General features: G+C 35.9%; 1 protein-coding gene across 4 annotated transcripts; it reads right to left on the bottom strand.

The window, feature by feature from the left end:
• Window positions 1–273: 273 nt before the first annotated feature.
• Window positions 274–18,817, bottom strand: LOC103715648 (phosphatase IMPL1, chloroplastic). Of its 4 annotated transcripts, none has more exons than XR_005513219.1 (11): window positions 18,373–18,817; window positions 16,665–16,732; window positions 14,606–14,739; window positions 11,816–11,904; window positions 9,432–9,489; window positions 9,289–9,341; window positions 4,160–4,258; window positions 3,961–4,074; window positions 1,233–1,448; window positions 1,033–1,134; window positions 274–610 (listed from the first exon to the last, which is right to left on the bottom strand). XR_005513219.1 is itself a non-coding variant. In XM_008803351.3 (10 exons), the coding sequence occupies exons 1-10, from the start codon at window positions 18,649–18,651 to the stop codon at window positions 512–514; spliced, it is 1,095 nt and encodes a 364-aa protein (XP_008801573.1). In that variant the 5' UTR covers window positions 18,652–18,817; the 3' UTR covers window positions 274–511. The 4 variants fall into 4 exon arrangements, 1 of the variants encoding a protein (XP_008801573.1); XR_005513220.1 differs by having other exon boundaries at window positions 1,233–1,285; XR_005513218.1 differs by having other exon boundaries at window positions 1,033–1,448.
• Between the last annotated feature and the right edge of the window lie 496 nt (window positions 18,818–19,313).

Here is a 19,313-nt window from a genome sequence, read left to right as displayed (position 1 = left end):
ACAAATTGCTTAACCCCTTGAAAATAACCCAAGGCACCCTGGAATCAGATCAGTGGTTGTCAGCCGAAAACCAAGTCCACTGTAATAGTTCTGATGTTCAAGTTGGATCCAAATCATCTGTATACCAAGATTATCTATACGAGTAATTGCAATTTCACTGGTAATCCAAATCAGATCAGTGGTTAGCTGGTAACTCTTTTGCCTTCCCCCCTTTCTTTTGACAGAAAAAAAAAAGAGACAATTAAACTTGATTATATAGCAAACTATGAACACTGAAAGCAAAACCCAGTTCCTAGGCTGGAAGGCTCGCGCTTTATTAACAGCCCTGATATAAAAATATAGGTTTATACTACACTCAAGGTAGAAACAGGTCTAGTTTGATCCATGAACTCTTCGGAAGCTGAATATGATGAGATATTTATGAACATATTTTCACTTTAAAACTATATGAAGGCTGAATCAACAAGATCATGCTAGCCATTGTACCTAAGCCTCACAGACAATATCAAACTCAAAAATCTGTAGCATAATCTTCTGGCTTAAACCATAAGGAGAAATCAATTCCTTTCCTTTTCAATTCTTCAGTTGCAGGACCTATCTTCTCCAGGAGCTGCACAGAAATGCACAAATAGTAAGCATAAATTCTGCAAGACTAAAAGCATCAAGTGTGAGAATGTGCTAGTGAGCTTTGACATTCAAAGTGGATCTCCCAGTTCACTAAAGAGGAGGCAAAGAAAGGCATATGAAGGTTACGAATGTCCCTATAACTGCCCAATATCAATAAGTTTCATAAACTGTAATGCTTCGACAAAGAATAGAGAATTTGGGTGAATGTTGATGACTGGTAGTATGTACATCCAGAACTAGGAAAATTAGTCAAGGCCTATAAGAAAAGTGAACTTTGTAGCTGCTAATGCTTTCTACATTAGCCCCAAACAAATAAGCAAAAAGGAATATGCATAAGGACTTAACAAGTTTACAGTTTCATAATGCATCTTTCCATAGTTCAAGGGATATGATGGCAGAATTAACCTTATCATGAACAAGACCATTGGACACCAGAACAGATCGATCAAAGACTGTGAACTTTCCACCATCCATGCGTGTGACAACCCCACCAGCTTCTTCAACTATCTGCTCAAGAAAAAGGGCAACATATTCAAATAAAGATAAAACTCTGGCAGTTCAAATAAAAAAAAGAAACCAAAGAAAAGGTCTTGGGACGGACTTACCGAAAAGTACGAAAGGAAGGGAAGGGGGAGGGGGGGGAGGAACACAATTCCACCTATATCATCTCCTTGCTTAATCAGCAAAATCAGGATTTTGTTCTTGCATACTCGAGTATCAGAATTCACTTTTTAACTCGCGCCCCCTCCCCTTGTGGATTTTTTTTTGTTGTTGTTTGGGGGGGAGCACGGGTAGTGATAAATCACATCATAGTAGGTAAGCTATCAGGTGATTTCAGAAAATTATTAAAAGATAACCACATAAAATCCAATTTTTCATCCTACAATGCTTTAAACAGAGTTATAAGTTGAATCAGTTGTTAAAAGTAGGGTTCACTTCTAGATTTATTTCAGTGTGAATGAAGCTTTAGGTACAAACAAGGTTGTGACGCCTACCACACACAGTTTATTAAGTCGCCTACCACCACCTGGTTTTTCTTGTTCCTCTGTTAGTTCGGCATCTGCTCTTTTATTGGTGTCTACAGAGCTACTTGTAAAATTTGACCAGACTAGCCAGTACATATTTATCAAATATGCTTTTTTTTTCATACATTGAATCACCAAAACCTGTAATCTGTTGAAGATACGAGTCAAGATAGCCCAGAAAGGGCTGTAATGAGAATTTTAGATTTTTTTTTTTTCATTGACGAAAACATGCACAGCGGCAGTATCAGAATTTTTTTTTTCAAGCACACTGTCCAAACTTGGGAGCATAATCTTAACCTTTGGTTGGAGATGGATCCATAAATTTGTGTTGGATGGATTTAGAAAAAGTTTAAGCCAACCTTGGATGTTCAAGCAATTCTTTCTCAAATTTAGAATGGTTGTGCTTCTTCAGAGTCTCTCACCTTCAGTGTGAAGGAAGTGACTGATTATTTGCTAAGACTACATCCCTGGTGGTTCGCTGGAAGATGGATTGTCTGAAATATCATGTAATAATACTGTTCCCTAGAGTGTAGCAATTTTATTTATGAGACTAAGCAGGGGAATGTGCAATACAGAAATTAAGCATGTATTTATATTTTATGATTTAATTTATTTACTGCTAAAAAACGAATAGAAAACATGCCCTGATGTCAGGCAAGTGGATGCAGCGACAAGTCCCTCCATGACTATAACCTTTCCCTTCTAAATGTTCTTTTCCTTTTTTTTTGATTCTGCTTTATACGGGATAGGAGTTAACTCATCTAACAAAGAAATTTCATCCAACCAAACTTTCGAGGCTAAGAGGATAAATGAATTCAGAGGAACTACCATGCAGGTGATGATTGACATGTTATTTATGTCAGGAAAAAAGGATCGTAATTGTTGAGATAGGATCCCCCCACCTCAACAATAAAAATAAAAATAATCAATATATCAAATGCACTGAAGAATCAGATCGCTTGGATGGTCAGGTGTTATGTGTTAGCAGTATGGTCTCAATGCAAGTCTTAATGGCTTGTCAGAATTCATTTTAACAAATTGTAGGAATTTTAAAAGGAAACAAACTGACAGAACTGGAGTCACAAAGACCCAGAATGCATTATTCAAAACAAAGAACAATTGTTTTATGCAATCTCTTCTTTGCTAATTATTCCAGCTTGCTTTTTTTTCAATTTGTTACAATCTAATAGAACAATCTTATGTAAATTAATGACATAGCATATCAATTGTGCACTGGCTGCTAGGGAGGTTAGCATGATGCAACAATACAAATAGAAAGACCTACAGTATGCACAAGACATACTGCACAATCTTATATATACACTTCTAACACTATTGAAGCCCACTTAGACAGTTATTAAGATAAGTTAGCTTCCTCTCAACAAGGAATAGTAACAGCTGAAGTATCAACAAAAAAATTGTGAATAATTTGGTTTGGAGGAAGCACGAGATAATGCCACAACTGTTATTATTTTATTGGTACATTCTCCTGTTCAGCAAACTATCTAAAACAAAAGCACAACACTTCACCATTCCAACTCCTACTGGAACTTCTTGATCTATGATTCAATTTAAGCACAAGCAAGTTTCAGAGATCATTGTCATATATATAGTGTACATGAACATAATGTGTGTGTGATGTTTTTCTTTTCTTTTTATTTTTGATAACAACATTGAGGGACTTATTTACCCAAATATGTTGGGCCACTGTCTCCCACTATCAGAGAATCTTATCCATTCTATTTATGTTTCCTTTTAACCTCAAAATTGTGTGAAAAGACCTCTATAAGCTCAAGTATGATGATTAATACAAAATATAATCTGCCTACATTCAAGAGCTCAAAACCAGAATGAGAATTAAAGAGATGTTTTGGATCAGGTCTCATCTCTCAGAAGTCTTTCCAGAGTTATATTCCTTAAAAATGTTTGTTTCAGAAGTGTGAACTAGATGAAAGTAATTATTACATGCCAAAAGACGACATTGTCAATCCAATTACAAGCCAGTTGTAAAAGAAGGAAAGATTGTTTTAGGGCAATAGTCCTAGAAGGCTGGTCACCAATGGAAACAAATATGGTCTCATTAATAAGTATGCCATCTATTCCAATATGCACAGACTCTGTAACAGAAATCATAAAGCAGCTCCAAATAGGCTAGACTACTCATGTTATAATCATCACTACTGATGTAATTTGCATGACAAAGAGCAGGACATAGGAGGAAAGCAAGATCTGAAATATGTATCATGCTATAATCAACATATAAGGTATTTAGTTAGTCTTCTACATATCTTCAGAGAGAGAAGTTTACCAGGACACCAGCAGCCATGTCCCATGGCTTAAGACGATATTCCCAGTAGGCTTCCACAATACCGAGAGCAACATGAGACATATCAACAGAAGCAGCACCAAGTCTTCTCACACCCTTCACATGCCATCCAAAAATCAGGACAAAGTGAAATAAATATATGATAGTATCCTCTTCAGGACAATGGTTAAGATCCACTTACCCTGCTAATGTCAGTAAATTCCTTGAATAAATTCATGTTGGTTGCCCATGCATCATCATGTTCATATCCAAATCCAGTTACCAAGAGCGAACGTTCCACCTAGATAATGAGTTTGGCCATCTCATGATAGGGAGCAAAAGAGTGGAAGAAGTGACATGTAAACTTTTGGATTTAAAGAATGCATATAATTATTTTGTTGAAAGAAAATGCTATTTGTTTTCCCATGACCATGATAACTGGTAATTTATAACTTCTGAATTTTTTATGGTGCAGGTTGTATCAAAGCAATATTCGTTGATTCACATTATTTTCTATAGAATCTCTCCATATCTGACTTGATCTAAATCATTTAAGGCATTTGTGAAACCTCACAAGAATATTATTGTCACCTGATTTCCCTTTTTCTTATCATGTCTTCAAGTTGTTCCTTTGTGGTGGCATTGTTTTCCTCATACATGTCTGTGCACTCGCATCTTTGTCAAGTTTTTACATATTGGTACTGGGTCTCAAGTCGGTCCCTTACTAGTATAGTATTGCACAGCACAGTACACCACCCTACCGAGACAGGTAAAAGTGGTAAGTTGCAATAGCACCTAAAATCCTATACCAGGTGTTGGTACGACATCATATCAAGCCCTTGCGCCCATAGTTTGTAGCATTGGATTTGATACCCATATTGGTGCCATGCTAATAGCCTTTAGTGTTCGTATAGGGCAATTTGTGGTTCCAACACTTGGCATGCCCCTCCTGCACCGAGTATCGCTTTGCTACCAATACGGTATGGCACAGTATATACCCAATACAGAATGGTACAATCCTGTACAACAAACCATATCTATATCATACTGGTTTCCTATACTATGGTACCTTATGGTCTACCAAGTACAAACTAGTATCATCTGATACATAAAACCTTGACCTTTTTGAAGCTTGACACTCTCATCCTAATGAATTAAAGATTCTTGGGAAACACCACATATCTTGTAAGGCTTTTGTCAAGGGAATTCACTTCAATGTCATTTAGCTCAAGATTATAATGTTTTTCATATCTCTTGAGAGTTGAAAGTCTAATTAGCAGTTCCATTAGAAGTATCTATTACTACCATATCTATTGCTGGATCAAATGATTGCCAACCAGACTAAATATTATCAAAAGCTATAATATGTCGATTTTAGGCAAAATAGTGGCAAAACAAATTGGCAGCACCACTTCTCAAATTTACTTTCTAGATTGAAAAAAAGCCATTACGAGGCAAAATTCATAAAGAATCGGCATCACCATTATGGACAAAGCAGTTTTTCTAAATGCAGTAACTGCAAAAAATATATGAAGCCAACTTGAAGCCAACTTCCTAGACGCCATGTATCTATAAGAAATGCTACTGTTACTGTGCAGTTGAAAGACTTGAGACTATGTCTGCCACATGCTTGAACCAGGAGTCTATGCATCCAAAAAGAAGCCTCTAGACATTAGATGGAAGCCCAATAAAACTCAAGAGGATAGCATGACTACATTGAAAACTATGTAGGAAAAAGCTTGAGATCCATGCAAGGATCTATTGGTGAGATGGACACACTTTGGAAGATCACGAGATTGATAAGCACTTCAAGCAAGAATCCAAAGTGTCACTTGACTCTCAGGCATCCAATAATCTTAAATTTGGAAGTTTATATATAGCTACATTTAGAAAAGCATTCCAGTGCCCATCGGTCCAAAAGGAAGCTTCACTTGCCTCAGCATAGTCAAAATTTTCAGAAAAATCATTCTCACCATGTCTATCATCGAGTAAGATTTCTTGAATCGCCTAAACGTCTAAAACAAAGGTCGGGTGAGGAAAATGGCTGATTTATCGAAGACAATGCCAATGCTGCCAAAGTTCCAGATTTTTGCGAAAATACCATTTCGTGGCCTATTAACTTAAGGACAATTTTTATTTTATTTCTACCGGAATTATCTTGCTTCTGCAAGTTCTGTTGGATGAGTTAGAAATCCAAAAGGATGTAGGGAATTATTTCTATCATTTTTTGGCATTATGTCTCTTTACTTTCTTTTAGGTAACTGTATCTTATGGGAATTGGGAAAAGCTTATTACCTTTAGGAGATCTATCATGTAAATACCCCAGCCATGTACTCAGAATCAATGAATCATAGAACATATTAATAAAGCTTTCTTTTAGGATTCTTCTCAATTCTTGTATGGTAAGAGGTTGCTTAAGAACTTGTGGCGTCAATGCCCGGTTCAGGAGGAGACACTAGTGCAAGGTCGGGAATCTTCTGTCAAGACCCTGTTAAGGCTAAAGGTGCAAGGTTGAAGGTCCAACACAAAGAGAAGGTGCAGGACCCTCCAGTAATACCTTTTAGCATTTAATCTTCTAGTTTTAATTCTCTTGCTTCTAGTTCTAGCTTCTAGTTCAATCTTCTTGCTTCTAGTTTTTATTTTCTAGTTCTATTTTCACTGCGTTACTTTGATCTAGTGCAGGCAAATGATTCCCATAGGGTTCCTAACCTACATCAATTACATAATGATATAAGGCCATATATTGTTTTCATACCTATTAATATAAGAAATAGAATTTATTTAGATATAGCCTCGATCACATATCATTGTAAAAGATGCAACACTGCTTCAACCTTCACAATATTATAGCATTAAAATCTTCTTGACAAAATATATCTAGAGAATCATCATTAAAAATTGTAACATGTATTGATGGCCTCTAGAATTAGATGCAGCAAAAAGCAAGGGAAAGCTTGAGAGGTGATAAAGCTCAAATTTTCACTGCATGGTCTACTCAGGTCATTACTAAGTATGAGATGCTCAACCTAACATCATGGTTCCTCACTACTCCATTCTTATCAATCGATACTTCATCAAGCCCAAATATGTTGAACTTGGCAATCTGACCACCAAGCTGCTTGGTATTTCACTCTTCATGCATATTTGATAAAACTGCAGGATCATATTGATTAATCAATTCCAGAGCCTCCCACCTCTACAACATTGAACATGGTATCTAAGTTGTATGAAATCTAATTGAAAGATTGATTCTCATCTGATTACACTGATCAAGCACTTTCCTTTTTCCCTACATCACAAATGTCTCCTTGACTAGGCAAATTACGACTTACCTCTACGCCATTGGTGCATTTAAGCTCCGACATTCCTTTCAATAGTTATATTTAGTAAACTAAGTAGGTCACCTGATAGGTCCAGTTACAGACTCATGTCTAAATTCTATTTTGAGCTCCAGACAATTAAACTGGATGCTCCATTTTTTGAAAAGAGTTTTTCAGTAGGACAATAAAGTCAATTATCGGCTTCTGATGCACTTCCATATCGAGTTTAACCCATTGTGTCCAGCTGCTTAGAGGAAACATTTGCCTCCCTGTATGTCTGTGAAGGCCCATGTTTGTGACATATATTTTCCTCAAATCTTTTCAGAAAAGACTCCCAAACTATGCTTGCTGTTGCTTCAAATTATTGTTCTAGTTCCCCAAGGATTTACTTTGAAAAGGTGCATAAGTATTATCTAAAGTAAGCTTTGGCCCTGTGTTGTTGCCAACATCCAAAAAAAAGCATCCCAATGCACGAGGCACTTGACACTGTGACGTCCAGGAAGGGTCAGATGTATGCAAACTTATCCCTACATGTGAAGATGTTGTTTCCGTGTTTCAAACCATGACACCCAGATAATGGAGCTTACTGTTGTGCTAAGGCTTGTCCTATTGCCACCACCCAACAGATCCTAAAACACTACCACTTGTCTCTCAACCCCACTATTGCTTGGTTCATGAACTTATTGTGTAGTTTCAAAAGATTCGCTAGTTTCCTCGGCACCTCACGGACATCTAAAATAATGCTTCTTCTACTATGTCTGCTTAGTTATCAGAAGATGACAAAAAGAAAAAAAAATAAGAAAGCAAAACAATGGCTCACCCCCAATGCAGATTACAATTTCCACAAACAATATACAATCTAGAAACTTTTTAGAATAGAAAGATCATGTTTGCACTAATTCCTTTCCCTTCTGCAGGAAGATTTCTTTGTTGGAAAAGAAAATAGTATATATATGCTAAAAGTAGGCATAAGCTATCCACAAGCCTTAACAGAATCTTTTGAAGAACTCAATCTCAAGCTGGATATGAAATTGATGAGGGAAGGTTTCTCTCCCATTGGACAGAAGAAGAAACAGGGGGAGGGACTACTAATAGGAAGCTGAAAGGTTAGTTTTGTCTTAAATTTCAATTTCAATTTTTCTTCATGATCTAGCAACCAGTGACAAGTATCAAATTCATGAAGGTGAAGATCCAACCAACATTAGGAGCTAGAAAGGATTCAAAATACACAGCTCATCTTCTGCCGCTTTTTGCCATCAGAAAAAGGGATAGCCTAAAAACCTGGTTTTAAAGACAGAAAAAGGAAAATTCATCCTAATGTTTTACTAAAAAAAATGCCTTGCCTTAAGAAAGGCTCCATTGCCTTAATGAACTTGGGTATTACAGGGATTCAAAGCTTCAAGCTTCAAAAAAAAATCTTAGCAAAGGAACAAGGGATGAGTCATGATATTCATAGAATTATGATATTGAGCACTATCGCCCGTGCTGGAACATGTCTATCACTGTGATTAGTCCTCATGGAATTTAATCTAGAGGTAGCAGATAAAAGTGTAATTCTTGGCTACCCAGCAAATGTCAGGTATGATAAACATGGTCATTTGATAACAGTATGACAAACATACTTTCACAATTGCTGATGCTTAATGCAAATTATTCAAGACAGAGAAACTGAATTTGCAGCAACACCTAAGTATAATGAGATAAATAACAAGAAACTTTACTCATATAATTTGGTATGTTCCAGATTCATTGCAGGTCTGCAGTTGGTTTAATCACAACAAGAAGTACCATATTGCATAATCTCATAAATAGTGAAGAATGTCAAATGTAGGAAAAAAAATTCACCTTGCTTCTGGATACTGAGATTTTTCTGATTTAAGAAGAAAAATGAACAATAAATTCCTAAGTTTTAAGTGTTTTTTTAATGTTAAATGAGTGCAGTAAAAAGGAAAATCTTTCAACAGCTCACATTAACCACTCACAGAAAGTTGCAGAGTAACTAGTGATTTACTTGATCAGTCGGACTAACGTGAATCTTTTGTCCATTACAAAAGGCTCCACCACCTGTAAAAGATTAAAATAGCCATTTGAATTCAAATATCACATCACAAGACAGAAAAGGTCTCATCTCCTTGGTATTTTTTTAACTCTTACCAGAAGATGCACTAAATGTGCGAGTATTCCAACACATGGGCCCACCCACAAATTCAACCTACAGAAGGAATGGGTATCATCTATTTAGAAAGAAAACAAATGCTTATGCATTATATATAAAGTGGCAGAAAAGGTAGGAAAACAATCATTCAAGAAAATAGGCAAATTTGTAACTTGATTTGAAGACCTTTAAGGTGAGATGTCAATGCCACAACCATAAATATGATCCAGTTAGCAGGCAAAATGTGGTAAGAACATAGGTTGCATATGCAGGTTTGCTCCTAAAATTTGGTTTTCAATCCTTCCAGATGGAACATTTACCATTGTTAGATTATGTTCTATCAGATATCTAGGTTGTGGAATGGACAGAGATGCTCAGGGTAGGAACAGGCTCATAATAGTTGCAAGGGTATGGAAATTCTTGTAAATGGTTTATGAGCGCTTTCCAAATGGCCCGAGATATTCGGAAAAAAAAACTAATGCACAGAATATTGCATATTTGCTTTGGCTAACACTTGGACAGCCCCAAGTAAAAATTTAGCTGTGTATGTGTATTTCCCTTGACCTTAAAAGGTTAGACGGGTGCCTGTAAGTTTCATCTCTTTACCTATATAATGAAGATACAATCTACTCAAGGTCAAGTAAGAGATATCTTATATTCAAGCAGCGAAGAGACTAATAGTAAGCTTCAAACAAAGTGTAGCAAATCATATCTTTACATGTCAAGAATATGAATTATTAGATATACATCATCAATATAATTCAGAATCACTTTCTTTTGTCATTGATCACAACATGTTTGAATAAGACCTATCTTCCCCTCCCTTTGACATAGTACTTGAGTTTAGATATAAATAAAAACATGACTTATGATGATTCACCATAAAAAAAAAAAAAGTGAAGATACTAAAAGAAATAAACACGAACAATTCAATATTTTCTCTCTTCTGTAATTTGAATACCTTGAGATGACCAGTAAAAAAAATTTGAAAATCATCACTAATGACATTTGATAATTCTCCTCACCAATTGTATCAAATTTGTCAGAAGGATAAACATAACACAACAGATGGAGAACTATAAATTTGGATGAGGTTGCTTTTAAGAAAATGGCACGGAAAGAAATTATAAATCTTGAAATGTGGAGCATTAATTTTAAAAATAGGAGCAAAGAAGCATCAATTTCATCAACCATACTAGCCTAACAATTAGACAGATGCCTCAGAAGATACAGAAGGAATATTGTTGAAATCATTATCATGACATTAACATGTATTTATAGAAAAATCATAGGGAATAAAGTCCAGAAATACATAAAGGAAACAGTATTCATAGAACTAAACCGGAAATGCATAAATTGCTTTTTTTCTCAGGCAAGGTGGAGTCCCATTCCCATGAATGACCCAACTTACAAAGAGTGGTTTGCTAAAATTCTCATGAATTAGATTCTAAGATTCATCCCAATGATCAATAAAGTTCATTATCTTCTTTCAGAACTCAAGTCCATTTAGTAACAAAAATTGACTATATTATTTCCTCATGCTGAATATGTAACTCTTTAAAAAATAACTTTAACTACCCCAAATTGTGATTAATTTCAGTCACAAAATTCTCAATTTTAGTTAGTAACCAAGTTATTTGGATACATTTTTTAATATTATAAAAATAATTCATATGATTAATGCCAAGACTGCTGTCAAACTTTATCTTTTTCCACTAGCAAAAGTTTAAGGGCATATTTAGCACTGTAGCTGTTTTTGTGGTTTTATTAGTCTAGAAATTAGAAAAATCCCATATGGTGGTTGATGTGGCAGACAGCATCTGTACAAAACTTTGCCTAATCCCTGCTTCTATTTTTTCTTAAAGCAATAAATCTTTGTTCCAAAGCCTCCAAAGATTTTATAAACAATTTAAAAAAAATAAAAAGAGTTTCATGATTTGGGTTGTCTGATCCACTACATTTTTCTCCTTTGGTTCTTGAAAACAAAAACGGTAAACCAAACCATTACCAAATAGGCGCTTAATTTTCTAAAATTTTCATATAACTCCCATCTCATATAGAATGAGACAAAGGATACCTTTTCACAAAAAGTAAAGGAAAATGACAAACAGAATATCATGGCATACTCCACCAACAGAGATATATGCTGACTGTTGAAGCACTTTCAAAATCTTCATGTTACTCCAACTCCTAAACACACTAAAGTAAAGAAGAATATCGAATGTTCCAAGCATTGATCATAGAACTTAATCACTAAATTTATGTAGGGATACCTGATAGAGCACAATTTCCAATTTTTTTTCTAATCTGTGTAATGAAGAGTGAGAACTACAAGTAACTCTTTCAACTAATTGTTCAAGTTGGAGAAAAAAGGGTCAAATACCACAGATGCAGCAGCTGGCTTCCCACGGAACAGAACTCCCACTGATACTCCAAAGCTGGGATAGCCATGTGCAAAATTTGTTGTTCCATCTGGATATCAAGGGCAAGATAGCTCAAACTCAGAATACATGTCCAAAAATATCCAATTTAGGAATAAGAGAAACAATGATAATCATTAAAAATAATCTTGAAACTCATGGAGCAATTGATAATATATTTCGCATCATGGAGCTTATTTAAGTGTTTGTCTCATAACTTACTCTAACTTCTACGGTCACAAAAAATTGTGCTAAATTTGTCATGACCCGAGACTGGGACTCGTCCAAATCCCAAGTTGTGACTGTAACAGTTGATCGAAAGCAAAAATATTATACTATAGTATACTATATTGAAATTATATTAGGCTAGATTATATTATATTACGCTATACTATACAGTCTATACTATGCTATACTATATTATACTATACTATACTATATTATATTATATTAGAGTATTGTATCCATAAAGCTTTACATATAACTAGCAAATATCATAATGGTAGTATAATGATAATATTAATAATAATAGTATATATGATTGAAGATCAGCTGCTACAAACCATAGGAATGGCACAATGGCTACAAAAATCAGCCTCAGAACTGCTGTTCAAGCCAACAACATACTGAGATCATGAATTGGGGCAGAAATTGAAGCATTTTAGAGATTTACCCTGCTGCAAGAAATATCCTTGAAGAAAGGTGCAGTTGGAACTTCATCCAACGGCCCCAGAGTTTTATCTGACTGATATCTTTTGATTTCCTGTTCCAATACAGTGTTTTTGGATTAGTTTTAGAAGTTAATTAGAGGCCAGTTCTGTTCACATGTCATTATACCATGAACAATGATCATCATAATGCTGGATTCAATTAGGAGTCCTAATGGCGACCAAGTTGGTTAGTTAATTAACAGATTTCAGGGGATTTGTTTCCATATATATAAGGGCATGTTTAATATTGCTTAAAAAAGTAATTTTGTGATTTTCAAAGCAAAAAAAGCACTTCCTCAAAAAAAGTTCTTGGTAACATCATCTGAAAACTGCTTCGACAAGAAGAAAAAGTCAAAAAAGGGCTTTTGAAACCTACATTTAAGATTCTCTTCATTTTACGAAGAAGACCCCCCTAAGAATCTTTATTGACTCAATAGTAGGAAGTTTTAGGGGATGGATGAAGTGAATGAAGTCCAAAAAGGGTCTATTGCAAAGAATTATACCCGTGGCATCCGCCGTCCACCCCCCCCCCTCCCACCCCACCCCACCCCACCCCACCCCCGTAGCCCTCCGCGAGCGGCGGAGGCCTCTCCCTTTTCCTCCCTCCCCCGCTCGCTCTCTCCTTCTCTTCTTCTTCCCCGGCTCCGGCTAGGTTCTCTTAGTACGGGCCCGGTACCGAAACAGAACTGAACATACTGAACCAGTACCGTATCAATCCAGTAGGCGACCGGTATGCCTACCGGTACCGGAACAGCATACCTTGGTGAGCCAGCCTATTTCCTCCATTATCTCCTCTATTTCTTCTCCTCTCCTCTTCTTATTCTCCCTGCTTTCTCTACTAGAACTATTCTCGTTATGTTCATGGTTCATTCCTCCTAATTCCTAGTTTACTTTCAGTTTTCAGTTTTTCATGGACATATTTTGTTAGTATTTAATCACTGCATTGAAACTGTTGATCTTTAATGTGTTAAGATCTTGTTGATAGGGACTTCAATATTGATGTCTCTAATTGTTAAGTATTGATTCTGCCTGATTAAATCTGCTAGCATTATTTGTTGAAATATGAGTTTATGATCTTCGGATAAGTCCATATTGCCCTAAATCTTGATTTCTGCTATTCTCCATTCATATAGCCCTAGATTATTCGAACCTTTGTTTACCTAGAAATCAAAAGTTTATTTGCTGCTGTTTTGTTCTTGGACCTTGGACAGCAAACAACGAATCTAAAAAAGCCCTCATCGAAACTTTCCGTTGGGTCCTCCCATGCAACAGAGGCCAACCCTAAGTCTTGCATCAATATATGGAAATATTACATATCTTTTAATATTACAAATTTATGTAAATACCATCCTAAAAATATTAACATATTATGCATCTATTTAAAATAACACCATTCCATAATTTGAAGAAACTAACACATATATTTAGTATTGGTATATTATATATTAATCTATTGTCATATATATTTTGTAAAGTATTATTAATATAATATTACATGATCATTAATAACTCTATTAATAGCAATTTGCATAAGATTGTATAACTTAATAATTTATATCGTTATAAAATTTACAACAGTACCTCAAAATAAATTGCTTTGATGTAACAATTCCCCCACACACAACTATTTTAGCTTGACTTACAATCATTTTGGCCATTGGTCAATATAATGCATCTGGGTCCGCTAGTACACTTGCAACTACATGATGGACACCAAATTACTTGAAAGAAGAAATCAAACAGTGGATCCGAGTTATCTACAGTAACTTGAGCTGTAGATAAAGATAGTTTCTATCATTTCTTTAATTACTGAAAATATAGCTAGACCATTATTCATTCCACAATAAAACAACTAAAGAGAATGTAGAGACTGTTCATAGCATTTCACAATATCTTAATAATTCGTTTCTCTTACAAACAACAGAAAACTAGTTTTATCACATGCAATCAGAAATTTTCAGCATTGTTCAAACGAGATTAATATATTTATATATTCATTTAATGAAAATACTTTCTACAAAAGCAATTTCATAGAGACCAAACCTAAAGGATCAATGCACCATAGATAGTCTGACATCGAGTCTCCAATAAGGCCACCTTCCTCCCCAAGAATAAGGTGGTCTTTGAAGTTCTTTTTCACAACTTCTAAAATTGTTGATTCACTCATTCTATCTGTGCTGCAAGTTATATGGTAAAAATAAATAAAACCTTGTCCAGGTTTATTTATAAGAGTAGTTTGAAAATTGGCATTTATCAGCAATTTGAAAACCAATAAGCAGTTTAGTGTTGAGCATCATTAACCATAGACCGGAATAATTAGTCACAAACTAAATGTTCAAGAAATAAAAGAGAGAAAAAACCAGATGGACCAATTAAAGAGAAAAAACACATCATATGGCAAGAACTGAAGCAAAATGCGAGATATATTGATGCATTACAAAGACTTCAGTAAAATAAACACTTTTACAGCCATTTTATTGACAAGTGTCTGTATCGAATGTGTTGCTTTAGGGTGAATATAGATTTGTTAAAATTTTATGTTAACAAAATACTTGAACTAGACAACTTTGATATCCAACGTGATACAAGACCAGTAGGAATGTACATATGCATGGCTGGACCTGATGGACTAAGAAATGCAGGTTTTGCTTGCTTTTGTTACTCATTATGCAGCCTCAACCAACAGGACAGAAGTTGATTTTGTGGAAAAAGGGATATTTCTATGAGGGCTATTTGGGGGATTTTGGTTTATAAAAAATGCTACATGGATACTCTAAGATATGTTAAAGCTTCACTAGAGTTTATAGCAGTACATATTCCAAAACTGAAAGAAAGAATCACATGCATATTCTTAAAGAATGCATTATCATGGTTGTAAACTAGATCTTTTTTTGTTAAGGATAATGATGCTTCCAAATGCAATGTGGAGGGGAATATATAAAGCAAAGAAATACCAGGATCTTTGAGAAGAAGGAATCCAACTTCCAGATTTATGGAATAACCATGCACGAATTCAATATCTGGACATTTTAAGTATCTTGTTTGCAGATAGTTCTAGAAGCTTTTTATATGATTTTAGTTCTTGATATCTTATTCATTTATTTTTCATTCATTTTCAGCTTTTTCTCCTAATTACTATGATGTTGATGACATGAACATGAAAAGCTCTTTCTTTTTTCTTGTCCATTGTGCGTAGTCAATTTAGTTCTTGATGGACATAGGTTTAAAATTTTGACCCAGATAAATTGTCTCTAGTTTTGGCTTCCTGGAAAAGACGGGAGAATGGAGTACTTGTTCTGACTTGTGATTCATTTTGGTCTGTTTCAGATGAAACTAGTCCGATTATTTCAGGATGCATGTTTAACATAAAAGTATATGTGGTTTATCTTAAATGCATAAAATCCTTCATTTCTATCAATAGCTGCAGAGCGTTAGGAATGTTAACAATCAGTCCTTAATTTTATTACATAATAAAGTATGCGTCTGAAGAATTTGTCAGTTGTCACCTATCCTAATTGTAAATAGTCATTTTTCATATGATAAGTATATAAAAATATTTTTTTTCTTAGAGCACTTTGTTAGTTTCTTTTCATGTCATTGTTCTTATTACTGAATTGTAAGAATATCAATTAGATAGAAGCCATTTCAACCAGAATCTTTTGAAACAAAATGAAACAATAAGCATTCCGGCCCAAAGATGGGCCACAACGTGATTCGAAGTTGAAGTTCCAAACCTTACTTTTACAACTACTTAACAACAAAATTATATATGAAACATTCTCAACGTAATTCCATAACCAGAATGTAAAATCCTAAAATTTGATAGCATGATATGGCAATAGTCAGTAATAAGCTCATGAAAGGTTAGATAATCATGGTAGTGGGGAAAAACATGTAAAAGGTGACAATGACTTTAATATTGATAAAGAAAAGTTTAGTCATCCAGATAGAACAGGGTTAAATTTTCAGCCTATGGTTGTCAGTATATATTGTATTAACTGATGAAAAAATGAGAAAAATAAAAATAAAGAAAGCATGGTTTAAGTATTAGATGTGGATTTAGTTATTAGTTACACACAAAAGTAGGTGTAGTTTTGCTTACTCTGTTACCAAGTCTGTGATTCCTTTATAATTAATATTGTGAGGCTTGTTGACAGCTTCCATCACAACCTGCAAAAGTTTTTACGGATAAGAAAAGGAAATAAAAGTACTCTTACATGAACCATATAGATCTAGATAGCATCAATACTCATGAAACAATTTCTTAAAAAACCATGACTCCAAACATGCATTGCACACATAAGGCAATATTGCCCAAGATTGGACAAGAACATTGAAATAGCTAATAGAACCTTGTCAGAAGGCTGACTTAAGAGCTCTATAACCCAAGGATAGGGGACTCACACAATAAGAGGATAGATCAGCCTCATATTGCCTAGAAAAAGAAACAACTTAAACCTTACTTGCAAGTTGTAAATCTTCGTTATGGACATATTCTTATTAAGGGAACCAATGGTGTCTTAACTAAGAGACTATAACAAAACTCAAAGTAATAGCTCGAACCTGATTAGGTTAAAGCATTCCAAGCTCCCTTCTCCTAATTTTTTGTCTAAGAAACTTAATGCTTCCATTCAGTTAGCATACAAAAAATCTTGAGCAAGGGAATGTCCAACATTCTAATGTCTACAATGCAGCAGCTTTTTCCTCTTCATACCAACCCTTTACGTTGACCTATAAGTCATAACAATGCATTAAAGTTCCTATCAGCACAGGATGCATGGCAAGGTGTGTACTGTGCCAACACCTTCTAGTACACAGCATTGGCATGGTTGCCTACCAGTGCTTGGCAAGCCATCATGTCAATGCATGCCATGCATGTAGAACAGGGGCATAGGGTGGCCCGGCACAACACAGTATGCATGGTGCCAATTCCAGTCTGGCATTCCACTGGCATGTGATATCTCAACCCTTGGCCACATCCCACATACATGATGTCAGCTTATAAAATATGATCATTTAGAGTTTTGACTTTTGATTATATATTATGACGAGCTCCACACATAAAATCAAACAGAGCAAACATGAAATACATGAGCAAAGAAAAATCAATACTCAAGATCCACAAGATAGACTCCTGATCTTTCTATGAAAAGGGCACCTAGTAATAGGAGGGTGAACATTTTCCTTCTTTACCATCCAAAAAAATGCAGAAGTTATGTAAGAAATAACAATTCTCACTTGATTGGAAGCATTGTTACATAATCACTTAACCTAAATGAAATTTCGTGTCTTTGGAATGGCAATCTTAAATCAAGTTATAAGAAGAGCGAAAAATAATAGCTGCTTAAAGAGAAGTAAGAAAAGATAATATATGCGTGTGTAGAAGCGTTTGCATACATCAATCATTTCAAAGAGAAAAAAATATTGAAACACGAAAAAAACAAGATTAGGGATTTAACTAGATATTAGAGAACAGCCTGATTATTTGTGACGTTCCATCCTTTCTCAAATAAGAAGGCATCATTTTCCTAAAGATCCATATATCCACGATGCCCGACACAGGTTAGCAATCAAACAGAAAAAAACTCAGCACAAGAGGAATTTGATTTCCATCTACCCATCAAAAAGAAGCAAAATTTAATCAAATTACAAGAAATCATTTTCCTAAAGATCCATATATCCACGATGCCCAACACAGATTAGCAATCAAACAGAAAAAAACTCAGCACAAGACGGAGTGGATTTCCATCTGCCCATCAAAGAGAAGCAAAATTTAATCAAATTACAAGAAAAAAGAAATATCTAACAACCTCTGCGCCTGTCTTGGCAGCGGTCTCGACCACTTGGAGGAGCTCCGCCGCAGGTATTGGCCCCGTCGACTCCGCTCCGACCTTCGAGTACCGATTCTTGCTGGGAAACTCAGATATAATCGCCTTGATTTGGAGTTCCTTCGGGGGTTTCGCATGGATGGGCATCCTCCTCGGTCGCAGACCATTCTTGGGACTCAGAACGGAGGCAAACGATTTGGGTATCGGGGGAAATCTCAACCTCAGAGGAATTGGTGAGGAAGAGAGGAGTGATCGACCCATTGGTAGCGTTTGATGCGATCCCTATTTCCCTTCTCTCCTCCCAATTTGAGAGTATTAGGGATTCGGAGAGTGATCAGCTCTCTGCGGTGTTCTCTCTTTCTTCCTCGGCAAGTGCCTAGTGGGAGAATTAGGATTAGATTTTTCACAAAGAGAGGAGAAGAAAGGGATGAGAGTAGGGGTGCAAATGGGTCGGGTCGGGTCGGGTCCTAGGTGACCCCGATCCGACCCGGTTTTTTGTTCGGGTCCCAATTTTGGACCCGGACCCGACCTGGTTGAAGATCGGGTTGGGTCGGGTCGGGTCCGAGTCGGGTTCGGGTCGGGTCCGGGTCTGATTCGGGTCGGGTCCGGGTCCGATCGGGTCCAATTTTTTTGTGCTTTTGGGAAAAAATTTGGGCAAATCTAATTTGGTCATATCATAATTATGAGGTGCTGGGTGACCCATGACTTGAAAGACTTTGCAATTGAGCTCTAGTCAGAACAGATGACCCATGACACACTATTTTTTATCTATATGACTGATTGGACGGAACTCGGTGTCTCCCAGCTCCCCTCTCACGAGGACAAAAAAAAACCCAGACCTTCTTCCAAAATCCAATTCCATTACAGAAAACTAGCACATGACCCATATTCAGTTGCAGTGTTCCCTCACTTTCTCCCTTCAA

The sequence above is a fragment of the Phoenix dactylifera genome, chromosome 9 (genome assembly GCF_009389715.1).
Source record: "Phoenix dactylifera cultivar Barhee BC4 chromosome 9, palm_55x_up_171113_PBpolish2nd_filt_p, whole genome shotgun sequence".
Lineage (NCBI taxonomy): Eukaryota > Viridiplantae > Streptophyta > Magnoliopsida > Arecales > Arecaceae > Phoenix > Phoenix dactylifera.
This window is presented reverse-complemented; position numbering and strand designations above follow the sequence as displayed.

Bases quoted from the DNA above. Each gene is read 5' to 3' on its own strand.
- LOC103715648 (XM_008803351.3), bottom strand. From the start codon at position 18,651: ATGGGTCGATCACTCCTCTCTTCCTCACCAATTCCTCTGAGGTTGAGA. The intron at 16,733-18,372 runs GTTGTTAGATAT...AAACTTTTGCAG, and splicing joins CTGCCAAGACAGGCGCAGAG to GTTGTGATGGAAGCTGTCAA. The intron at 611-1,032 runs GTTAATTCTGCC...ATTTCTGTGCAG, and splicing joins ATGGTCTTGTTCATGATAAG to CTCCTGGAGAAGATAGGTCC.